At 44.1% G+C, this 12385-nt stretch overlaps 1 protein-coding gene across 1 annotated transcript in view; it reads right to left on the bottom strand.

Annotated features, from left to right (window-relative positions):
* Positions 1–6358, bottom strand: part of CASQ2 (calsequestrin 2) — a 65220-nt gene extending 58862 nt beyond the window's left edge. The window contains exon 1 of the mRNA XM_072769655.1: positions 5799–6358. Within this exon, the coding sequence (XP_072625756.1) occupies positions 5799–6320 (522 nt within the window). The 5' untranslated portion in view covers positions 6321–6358. The remainder of the gene's footprint in view (positions 1–5798) is intronic.
* Positions 6359–12385: the final 6027 nt, after the last annotated feature.

Below are 12385 nucleotides of genomic sequence, written 5' to 3'. Positions count from 1 at the left end.
GCCAGTATTTGTGGAGGACCTTCCATGTGCCAGAAGCCACACTCCTACCATGCTACCTTGACATCACACCACCACTGTCTCCACATTACAAACAAGGAGCCCGAACACAGACAGACTTCCTTGGAACTGGACCCAAGTCCATCTGATTAGGAAGCCCCTGTTAGAGCACACCACTTCTCAAGCATTTGAACCCAAGAGAGATTGGTGATGTCAGAGGACTTTCTCTGGCAACCTTTGTAGAACACATGACAGCAGCAGTGGCTTACATTGTGGTTTCAAGGGGGAAGTAGAAGCAAGAAACAAAGAGCAAGGAGGACTCAAAATCACTAGGCAGATGCTCCTCTTGGGTCTGAGTCCTGTGATGCTAATAGAACTTGGCCACTGTGGCAAAACTCAGCATGTTGTCTCAGCCGAAGCTGAAGGAAATAGTATACAAAATTTATAATGGTGTTGACACCTCAATAGAAAAATGGGGGAAAGACACAGAAAAATAATTCATGGGAGAAAAAAAATGTAAATGGCAGATAATTTTATGAAAAAATTTCATCTAGCTTTTAAAAAATCAAAGAATTTTCATTAAAAGTACAATGGCAGTCTAAACAAAGATTTTTAAAACTCTGAAAATTGTGTCAAAATCTCCAAATAGGCAAAATATCTCAAAAATATGCATGGTCAGGCAGCCCAGGTGGCTCAGCGGTTTAGTGCCGCCTTCAACCCAGGGCGTGATCCTGGAGACCTGGGATCGAGTCTCACGTCGGGCTCCCTGCATGAAGCCTGCTTCTCCCTCTGCCTGTGTCTCTGCCTCTCTCTCTCTCTCTCTCTCTCTCTCTCTCTGTGTGTGTGTCTCTCATGAATAAATAAATAAAATCTTTAAAAAAATATATGCATGGTCATACAAAGGAATACCAGGCCAGTGCTGACAGGTTTGTCAAGAATATAAAAACTCTATAATGACACAGAAGTACTCACAATATACTGAAATGAAGAAAGCAGGAAACAAAACTGTATAAAGGGTACAAATCCATTTTAAAAATGTATGTTTTGGGCACTTGAGTGGCTGAGTGGTTGAGCATCTGCCTTTGGCTCTGGGCGTGATCCCGGGGTCCTGGGTTTGAGTCCTGCATTGGGCTCCCTGCAGGGAGCCTGCTTCTCCCTCTGCCTACGCCTATGCTTCTGCCTTTTACTTATATAAATAAGTAAAATCTTTAAAAAGAGAGGGAGAGAGAGAGAGAGAAATGTATGTTTACATATAGACAGAAAATATGGGAGAGAAATCTCAGGACGTGAACTGTTTCTTTCTGAGGGGGCTATTTCTTTTTTTTCCTTTTTTTTTCTTTTTTCTTTTCTTTTTCTTTTTTTTTCCTTTTTTTTTTTCTTCCTTTTTCTTCTCCATGTATTCTAACATTACTAAATGAGTATGCGCTCTTTCGTGGATGAAATGCCCAGTCAAGAGTCAGGATTATCAGTCCTGTCACAACAAAGCCTCAGCTCTGAAGTAAAGGGTTCAGAACAATCTTTTTTTTTTTTTAAAGATTTTATTTATTTATTCATGAGAGACCCAGAGTGAGAGAGGCAGAGACACAGGTAAAGGAAGAAGTAGGCTCCATGTAGGGAGCCAGATGTGGGACTTGATCCTGGGACCCCAGGACCACAACCTGAGCCAAAGGCAGGCACTCAACCGCTGAGCCACTCAGGCGTCCTGGTTCAGAGCAATCTAGACGGTCCTCAAGGACAACATTTCATCTGACATGTTGCACATTCAGCAGGCCTCTACCCAACGCATCTACCTAACTATGCACCGCACATCACCCCTGGTGCCTGCCCTCCAGAGTTAGACCCAGCCAGACTGGAAAACGGTTTTGAGCTTGGGTGCTCCTCCCAGCTTGAGTGTCTTTTTATTTTTTTTCTCTTTTTCTGCCTAAGCTTTTAGTGACCTTACATTCTTTCCCAACTCCTCTTCCCCTTATCAGACCTTGTTCTCAAACAGAACTCAAACTTGGTTAGATGCGGGTGTAAGTTATGGGCAACATTACAAAGGACTACCTCTCCCAGAGGGCCTCAGCTAAGACAAAAACCCCATCCTAAAGGAATGAGGCCCTCATGGCCAAATTTTAGGAAAATTGGGTGAGGAAAGTACTTGAGAGCTGTTAGAACCCTTGCTCTTGCAGTCCCCCCCACCCCCAGCCCTTCTGTATTGCCTGCTAAATTCTACTCATTGTCACAGACCAGTTCTTCCTCATGCCTTCCACATATCTCCCAGAGAGCAGGAGACCTTATTCTTCTCAGAGCACCTTGTAAGTTGTTCCACTATTACAATGATCCTATTGCACTATAGCTTTTTGTTTGCCCTTCTTCCATCATAGGCCATGAGCCACCTGGGTGTCTCATGTCCCTGTATCCACAGCAGCTACTCCAAAAGTCCAACCTGCTAGTGACAGATCTTTGTGTGACTGATCAGCATTTCAAGAACCTGAATCCCAGGGAATGACCTCCTCACCCTGCAGATGGTGCTGTTGCTGGGTCTTTCCATTGTCTATCCCTTAGAGTGGCAGGCAAAATATGCACAACTGGCCCTGGTTTCCTTGGGTTTTTAACAGAATGGGGTGGCCCTTACATGACAAGTTATGAGCTCCAAATCCCTAAAAATCTCTCAGGTGTTTCAACTGGGAGGTGACAACTCACTTTTGTAGAATGAAATCAATTTAACAAGTTGGAATCAATATTTTTTTAAATATTTTATTTATTTATTTATTTATTTATTTATTTATTTATTTATTTATTTATTTGAGACAGAAAGAGAGAGAGAGCATAAGGGAGGAGGAGAGTGAGAAGCAGGCTCCCTGCTGAGCAGGGAGGCCCACATGGGGCTCGATCAATGGACCCTGAGATCATGACCAGAGCCAAAAACAGCTGCTTAACCCACTGAGCCATCCAGGCACCCTGGAATCAATATTTTTTTAAGTGAAGAACAAAATGGACTAGAACAGAACAGAATAAAAGACAAAGTATTTTGTTAAAAATCCAAGCATTCCCCAAATAATATTAAGTGTCGTCCCACGAAATCTGTGTTTCCTTTGTGTGTGTGTATGTGTGTCCGCATGTGCTCATGAGCACCAGGTCTTAGTGAATTGTGATAAAGACACATCAGAAGCCACCTTCCTGAATTAGTTGGGGGAAAGGTGCCGGTTGTCCCTGCGCTGTCTGCCTATGGCCGAGGCCTCATTTCCTGTGGATACTCACTAGGAGCTCCTCTTCTCTCATCCCTCAACAGCCACAACCCTGAAACTGGCAGAGTATTTCCCTAAACGCAGGTTTGGGGGCCAGGGAATCAAGAGGACAAAATAACTGTTTTGACGAGGAAGGAAATGCAGAGGCTTCATCCCTCTCTTTCTACGCATGGGATTCCTGGAACCATTTTTGTCCTGGACTCTGAAAAAGAGCCTGCACCTGACAAGCACCCCAGTAAACACTCCCCCTCCCCTGTCCTCACTAAGGGACCCCAGGTTCTTCCGTGGTAGGGACAGGAGTAGTGGTGGGGGGCTTGGTGCCTCTCAACCCTGTTGCTGATAGAGCTGGCCTCCCCAGGCCCAGCCCACGGGCGGAGCAACTCTATTTAAGGCAGACTCGAAAGGATCCTCAACAGGGTATCCAGCAGCTAACTAAACAGCATCTCATTTGGTTACAGCAATAGTGCAGTGCAGAGGCTAAGACTTTGCCTGCACTGGGCAATTTACCCTCTCTGTACCTCAGTGTCCCCCTATGTAAAATGAGGATAGGAACTGTGCTTATGTCACAGGAATACCGTACAGATTAAACTAGCTAATGTACACAAAGTGCTTAGAACAGTCTCTGTACACAGCAAGCATTCAATAAATATTACTGTTATTTAATTATTTCTTACCCATGTATGATGATTGGTTTTTTTCCCATGTTTATAGAGAAGAAAAAGAGACTCCGAGAAACTAGGTGACTTGCCCTGCATCATGTGCCTAGGAAAGGCAAAGCCAGAATATAAATCTAGACCTCCTGACTCTAAGTTCTGCGTCCTTCTCCCCCTAATGATGTCCACCCCAGCTTTAGCAGCCTGAGGGACATCACTATGTCCCATCAGTCTCTGCCGGCCACTCTTGGATCAAAGGTGTCTGAAGGGATGGGCAGCCCAGGGAAAGGTCCCTTCTCAGGTTTACTTTGGGGGAGATACATCCTTGGGAGAATGTGTGTGTGTGTGTGTGTGTGTGTGTGTGTGTGTGTGTGTGTGTGTTTGTGCTTTACTATGATGGGGAATCAGAAATGGGAGGTCATTACCTATACTGGCATTCTTTTTGAGATCTAGACTATCAGGCAGTGATGAGCATACTGGGTAGAATCCTTATGCCTTCCACGCACCTTTTCAATAAAAAAATGTCTCTTGATACCTGAGTAGGGCAATTTGAAACAGAGATGACGATATGAGTGAGGATGTCAGGACTAGGCTATGCTATATGTCCTCGTTTCTTCCAGCCTGTGATGTTTCCAAATATAGTACAAAGATCTAAAAACTGTCCCTGCTTTCTCTTTGCTTGCAATCCACAGAAGGAACTGAATTTCCACTTCCAACCCCCAGGATAAGCCTGAGGAAAAATATGACGGTACTGGTGATATTTTTAAAATGCTTAGCATTTCGTCAGCCCCAGCTCTCTGTAATAACCACCCCACCATACGTAAGTGCTCTGAAAGTAGGTGTTTGTATGATGCTCTGGAGATACTAAGGATTTTTAAGTACTTTTCAAGTCATCAAAAATGTTTTACTATATTGGAGACGGTTTTCATGGAATTTATTAGAATCTATTTTGGGGGATTCAAATGGACATGTTTTCATATATGGACACTTGGTTTATCAAAGTATTCAATTAAGTTGAGCTTTCTGATACGCTAGTTCGTGAGCTGCTGTTAATTCTCAAATAGTCCTTTCCCCCAGGTTTGTGCTTGGGCTGAGCATGGGGCTGAGAAGGGATCTTGGTGACAACTAGAGTTCCTAGCATTCACAGGTGCTCCTGAGGTGTAAGCAATCTTAAACTGTCCAGGAGGCACTGCGGAAATCGGCCCTGGGGCACTCACCAAGGATTAGAGAATGGGCCCCCGTGCCAGGCTTACAAACAGGCCATGTAATGCAGATAAAATAAGAACTGACTTCAGCATCTGCCCTGAATGCACACCAAGAACTTTCTGAAGGTAAAACAAAACAAAACAAAAATCCCGTTAATGAACTCGCAGCTAACGATTTTCACACCCGTGCAATGTAGACTGGCCCCAAATCACAAGAGGCAAAGGTCACTTCGTGATATTCTGCATCTGACCCATGGAAAGAGAAGCAAGGTCAAATACCTCCTGTGTCTCCAGGATTGCGGGGGGAAATTCAGGGAGCCAAGAGGGGGGAGTTAGCACCCCAGAATGAAACCCACAAATAATCTCTGAATTGCATTTCAGCCAGGCTTTTCAATGATAGTTTTAACATCATCTCAGAAGAATTAGTCGCTTGGGACTATTGCCCTTGAAAAGTCAAGGGGACTGTCATGTGATAGGCTTCAATCAGAACTAGGCATCATGCAGCACATCTAATTGTCCCCATTTTAGGAGGCGGGACCCACCCTTTGCTGTTCACACACCCCAGCTCTGCAGCAAGAGTATCTTCAGATTCAAACCAGACTAAAATGCAGGTGGCCTTCAGGACAGAGCCTCTGCACCCGTGTTCCCACATCCCAGCCGCCGGCCAGGCCTCGGTCACTGGGCCAATGTGGTCCGTGTGCCTCCCTGCTTACCTCGAGCACGATTTCCTTCAGCTGGAACTGTTTCTGCGCGACTTTGTCCGAAGACACGGACTCGTGGTAGTAGAGGCAAAGCACGTCGTATTTCTTCAAAACCTGCTTGAAGTTCTTCTCAGTGAGACTGACCACACGGTCTTTGCCATCATACGTGGGGAAGTTGAGCCCCTCTTCTGCCCGGCAGGAGGCCAGCAGGTAGAGCCCCGCGATGAACAGGTGTGTTCTCTTCATCTGGGAAAAGTCTCCTTTTACTTTCCCAGAAAGATTGAGTGCAGGAAAGCGGCTTGAAGACTCTCGGAGGACTGGTTGAGAGAAGTGGGGAGCAGAGAAGCAGATTTGGTCCCTCTCCTGTGTCCCTCCTGGGCCCGGGGACCGACTGTCCACCGCCGCCTGGGCTCCGCCTAGCAGTGCGCGTGGGCTCAGGACACACGCGAGCGGAGACTGAGGGCCAGGCTGGGCGGCCCAGCCCCAGATACCTCGCATAGCTCGGCCCAGCCCCTGTCTCATCAGGAACTCCATTTTTAGGATGCAGTTGTTTCAGGCTAAAAATAAATCATGCAATGAATAAAAAAGTTAGATATGACACTGTTGAGGGATTCGCTGATACAGTCGGCCAGAGTGGTGGAAAGGGAGGAGGTAGGAAGGAAAGCGGAGAACGTGTGCATGAGAAATAAGGAGGCCAGCAAGGTCAAGAAAGAGAAATAAGCTCAAAAAGGAGGAAGAGAAGATGAGATGGGAGAGAGGTGGGACAGTGGTGGAACAGCCAGTGGAGATGTGTGCACAGACACAGGGCCACCCAGACCTCGGATTCATTCAATTACTATAGGGAGAGAATCCAGCCTGTCCCCTCCTGGTGGGCTGCTTGTCCCCTACCTCCTCACTGCTCACACACGAACCAAGTGCAGCCCCCGAGGTGAACTTTATGTTCTGCACCTGCCTTTCTCTGCCTCCCATCCTCTCTTCTTGGGAACGGGGCCTGGGCTGGCCTCTGTGCCATGCATGCTCACACGGCTCTGCCAGGCACCAGGCGAGGGATAGAGGGACACCCTTCCTGGCAGCCCACCCAGGGCCACACTTCCTCTTCTTCTACCCCTGCCCACACCTGAACACTCTTGACACCAGGATGACCCATCCCTATTTTAAAATAAATTTCAGGGGCACCTGAGTGGCTCAGTTGGGTAAGCCTCCAACTCTTGATTTTGGCCTAGGTCGTGATCTCAGGGTCATGGGATTGAGCCCCATGTCTAGCTCCATGCTCAGTGGGAGTCTCCTTGAGATTCTCTCCCTCTCCCTCTGCCCCTCCCCATCCTCTCTCTCTCTAAAATAAATATATAAAATCTTAAAAAAGAAATTTAAAAGTATTTTACATAAAAGTTCAGCAGCCTTCCTCAGAAACCCTCTTCGTTTTTTTTGCTACCATCTCTGTCATATTTCTTTTTTTTTTTTTACCTGAGCCCCTAATACATTGTTTTTGTTTCTTTCCTCTTCATTAAAAACAGACTGGTACACAGAGCCTAGAAGTTGGACAGATGGGACTTCTAATTCCCATTCTGCCTTTTACTAGCTGAATGCACTTTGGAGGGTCACTCACTTTCTCCAGTTCTCAGTTCCCCCTTGTCAAATGGGGATAATTATGACCATATTGTAAGGTTTAGCACAGAGAAATGGAAAATCATTGTACAAAGCAGGTACCCAGATATGGTAGCTATCATTCTTACTTCATTCTTGGCTGGAGATGGTGGAACATAGGTTATTATAATACTTGTCAGTTTCTAACAATAACAGTTTGTGAATCCTTTCCTGTTCCATTTTCTCCTTGAATCCAGCAGACAATTGGGGCAGAAGCGATTAGTGCTCATTTTCCAGGTGAGCTGAGATTCAGAAAGATTAGCAACTTGTTTGAGACTGCCAACGTGAGGACTCAGGAGCCCAGTGTTCCTGGCTGCTTGAACTCTGACTCAGGGCAATTCCTCTGCAAACATCCCTTTTCTTAAGTGGCTCCTCAACCATCTCTTCTGGTCAAAGAATAGTCTAGTCATGTCTTTCCACTCTTTAGAGTGATCTATGGCTCTTAGAATTCAGACCAAATTTTTGTCTTCCTTTGGCTTGGAAAACCAGCTTTGGAAAGAGTGAGGACTCTGTCATGCACAACATTTATAGAGGATCGAAGGAAAAGGGAAGTTTGTCATCCTTCTCTAGAGAGACCAGGCCAGAGGGCCTTGTGATGAGAGGCAGTGTGACAAGTTGCTGTCTGTCGGGACACTTTCACGTCCAGGAAGCCAGGACCTTGGAGAACCCATCAGTGAAACTGTGAAAGCCTTCAATTCTTTCTAATGGCAAATTCTCTATGTTTTTAAAGATGAAGACAAAAATAGCCATCCTAAGACATGGTTAACTTTCCATGTCATTGGCCCACATGTGAGATCTCTGCTTTCTTTAGAAAATTTAAGGGGAACAAGATTTCCAAGTTAAACCATATATGTCTTGTGTTTTTCAAAGTCAGGTTCTGAAAACTGTTCCAATTGTCTCAATCTCACGGGGTTCCCTTTATTTAGAATGTGCCCTACTTTTCTTAATATGTAAGTTTTTTAAAATTTTACCAAAAGCTGGGAAATAAAGTCAGAGTCTTTGAACTTCCTGACCAAAACGGATGAAAAATAACCAAGAGAAAGAAAGAAATTTTTGAAATATAAGTTTCACCTTCAAGTCTGGCTTGAGATGAACTGTGTATTAACAGAAAAAAAAAAAAAAAAAAAACTCCAGTGTGGAGAGTTCCTGTCCCCAGATCCTGGACTCTACTGGGGGCCTCACAGCCCAGCCCTGGAAATCAGCTTTCTCACCATCTATGGTCTACTTTTTAGGTACCAGCCATTTCTCTGGCTACTTTTATTTTCCTCTTTGTTTTTCCTTTGCTTTCTTGCTCACCAGCCCTAATCAATTCATTTTATAAGCAGGGAAATGCTTCTGAAATTTGAGTCAACTTTGTATCCACCAAATCAGTTCACTCCCAGTTTAGCTGCTGCCCCAGTCACTGTGTGTCGCACACAATCCTAGTTTATGGGATCGTTCCCATATGTAGCACGTATTCTTGTTTTGTTTTGCTTGAACAGGACAGGATGAAGTAAAATAAACAAATCAATACAAACATATGCTAATTATTGTCACAATGCAGGGCCCTTGTTTTTGCTATCAATTTCCAGTCCTCCACCCTATGAGTGGGCACTAAATACAGTCCTTTGACCTAACCCCTTTCATTTTTTTTTAAATTCTTCATAGGTGGCATAGTGATTTTGCATACGTTATTTAATTTTTACTGATTTCATTTTAATCCTTACAATAATTCATTTTACAGACCAATCAGGACTTGACGTCATCGTCTTCCCTTACTTGTTAATTATATTTTTATCGGGCGTCTTCTATGTACCAGACACTCTGCTGCATACTGGGGATTTGTGGCTAGTCTGAACTCAGCTGAGTTTACATCCTGGGGTGGGGTGGGGTGGTCTACAGGGCAGGGACCCTGTCGGAGGGACCCAGAGGGCCCTCAGAGAGGGGACTGTGACAGGCGGCCGGGGGACCTGGGTTCTGGGCTGGTCTGGCAGCCCCGGCTGGGCCGCGCTGGTCAGCACCCCTCGCTCACCTCCTGGCCTGCACGGCCGTCATTCGTGGGGAAAAGGGCCAGGCCCACATAGTCTCCCTTGGCCCCTTCCTGGCTCTAAAATGTTCCCATCTGTTAACGCCTATAGAGGACTTCCTCTTCCCAGGATAGGTCTCGGCACTGCCCACAGGTTTGAGAAGTTTGGTGTCCTACCTGCACCTGCGGGAAGAGGGTTGGATGGGGGTGACTCTGGGCCAATCAGAGCAACTAGGGCTTCAGGGTCTCCAGAGGTCCCTTCTTTGGCTTAAATACTCCACCGCGTGGACGAAGCGGAGTATGGCATCTTTCTTTCTGGGATCCCGTTCTTCCCTCCGTCTGGGCCATTGGCCCAGGGAGTCAGCCTGCTGGCCTGGTATAGAGTCCCAGGGGTGCTTGTGTCCAGAGCCCTGTGCACCCCGGCCTCAGGCTTTGTCTAGTCGCTCAGAACAGGCCTCTTGGCAACCCCAAGGCCATCCTTTCTTTTTGCCTCTGAATATCAGGCAGCCCCAGGAGCTTGCTCCCAGCACCAGGAAACCCCAAACAGGACCAAGCAGAAAGAGCCCCAAAGCTCTCCCACTAACAAGTCCGGGTTTTAACTAATGTCACGTCCTCAGGGAAGCTTCAGTGTAGCCCCCAGGCTGACTTACTCCCCCTAGATAGTACTTCTCCTTGGAAACATCTCTACCCTGGGGATTTCTTTTTCTCCAAGCTAGACTGAGCCTTATAGGAGCAGGGACAGCATCTGTTTATGGTAATCCTCAAAATTAGCCTGGCCTATCATAGTTCTCATTAAATATTTATTAAATAAATTTGAAGCACTTAATTGGTGCGGGGTCTTACTCTAAAGTACCTTACAAATTTAATACATTTATTCTTCTTACCAGCCCTATGAAGTTGCTAATTTTAGTATCCCCATTGAATTTTACCAAAAGCTGGGAAATAAAGTCAGAGTCTTTGAACTTCCTGACCAAACTGATGGGTAAAATGAGGCACTGGGAGGTTACTAACTATAGGCATAGTTATCCCCATTTGGGTTTGTTATTTTAAGATTTTTATTTGCTGGGATCCCTGGGTGGCTCAGCAGCTTAGTGCCTGCCTTTGGCCCAGGGCTTGATCCCGGAGTCCCAGGATCCATTCCCACATCCGGCTCCCTCCCTGTGGGAGGCTGCTTCTCCCTCAGCCTGTGTCTCTGCTTCTCTCTCTCTCTCTCTTTCTCTCTCTGCATGTGTGTGTGTCTCTCATGAATAAATAAATAAAATCTTTAAAAAAATTTTTATTTGCTTATTCACAAGAGACATACGCAGAGGGAGAAGCAGGCTCTCCACTGGGAGCCCAGTCCAGGACTGGATCCCAGGACCCCAGGATCACGTCCTGAGCTAAAGGCAGACACTCAACCACTGAGCCACCCAGGTGTCCCTAATCTTCCCCATTTGACAAGGGGGGCTCCTGAGAATCAGAGAGACTGAGTGATCCTCCAAAGTTTATTCAACCATTAAAAGATAGAGAGGGAATTGAAACTGTCATCTGTCCAGCTTGTAGACTGCACCAGTCTCTTATGAGAATGTATGGAATGATATTACCTACTCTTTTTTTTTTAATTTGGCTTCTGCCACTCAGTGTAATTATCTTTTGAGACTCAGCCTGTTATTGTATATAATTCATTCATTTTTATTGCCAATTAGAATTACATTGTATCAGTATGCACAGTGTGTTTATCCATTCCCTATTTGTAGACGTTTGGGTTATTTTCACACATAAATCTGTGAATATTAAATTTAGACCTGTGATTTGAGTTAATTTGTAATATGGTGTGAAGTTTGGATCAAATTTGGTGATGGTGGTGGTGGTGGTGTGTGTAAGAATATCCAACTGGTTTTGCACCACTTCTTGAAAAAACTACCCGCTGATTTGCCTTCATACCATTGTCAAAAATTAGTTATCTGTATACCTGTAAGTCTATTTCTGGATTCTCTATTTTGTTCATTTGATCTATTTATCTTTTTAAATGTCAATACTGCATAGACTTGATTGCTGTAGCTTTGAAAGTCTTGAAATCAGGTAATATTTACCTTCCATCTTTCTTCTCCTCTTTCAAGTTTTTTTGTCTTTTCTAAGGCCTTTTCATTTCCATGTGAACTTTAGAATGAGCTCATCAAGTTATATATTTATACATTGTGTTGAATGTATAAATCAATTTGGGGAGAATTGACATCTTTACAATACTGAGTTTTCTGAAACATGATTAAAGTCTATCTCTCCTTAGATATAGGTCTTTAATTTCATTTCAGCAGTGTTTTGTAGTTTTCAGTATACATGTCTCTTATCTTTTGTCAATTTATCTGGAACTATTTCATATTTTTGATGATTAAAATGATAAAATTAAAATTTTGATTTCTGTTTTTTTGTTGATGTACATAGAGATACCCTTGATTTTTGTATATTGATCTTGTATCCTATAAACTTGCTAAACTCCGTTATGCATTTCTAGGAGCTTTTTTGTGGATTCCTCTCCATTTTCTACAGGCGTGTCATCTGCAAAGAGAATATTTCTTTATTTGAAATTTAGATGCCATCTGTTTCTTTCACTTGCTTTATTGCACTGACTAGAGCTTTCAGTAGAGTGTGGATAGGCATGGTGAGATGGATACCCTTGTCTTGTCTCTGATCTTCTGAGAAAAGAATTCAGTCTTTCATTACTAGGTATGACAGTAGCTGTAGATTTTTTATAGATTTTCTTTATTAGGTTGAAAAAGTTCATTTTTTTTCCTAATTGGCTGAGAATTTTCATCAGAAATGGATTTTGATTTTATTTTTTGGAAAGAGGACTGAATATACTTTTTCTTCATCTATTGAAATGACCATATGGTTTTTCTTTTTTACTTTGTTGATGTGGTGAATTACCAAATTGACTAATTTTTCTTTTTTTTAAAGATTTTATTTTTATTTA

The sequence above is a fragment of the Canis lupus genome, chromosome 12 (assembly GCF_048164855.1).
Source record: "Canis lupus baileyi chromosome 12, mCanLup2.hap1, whole genome shotgun sequence".
Lineage (NCBI taxonomy): Eukaryota > Metazoa > Chordata > Mammalia > Carnivora > Canidae > Canis > Canis lupus.
This window is presented reverse-complemented; position numbering and strand designations above follow the sequence as displayed.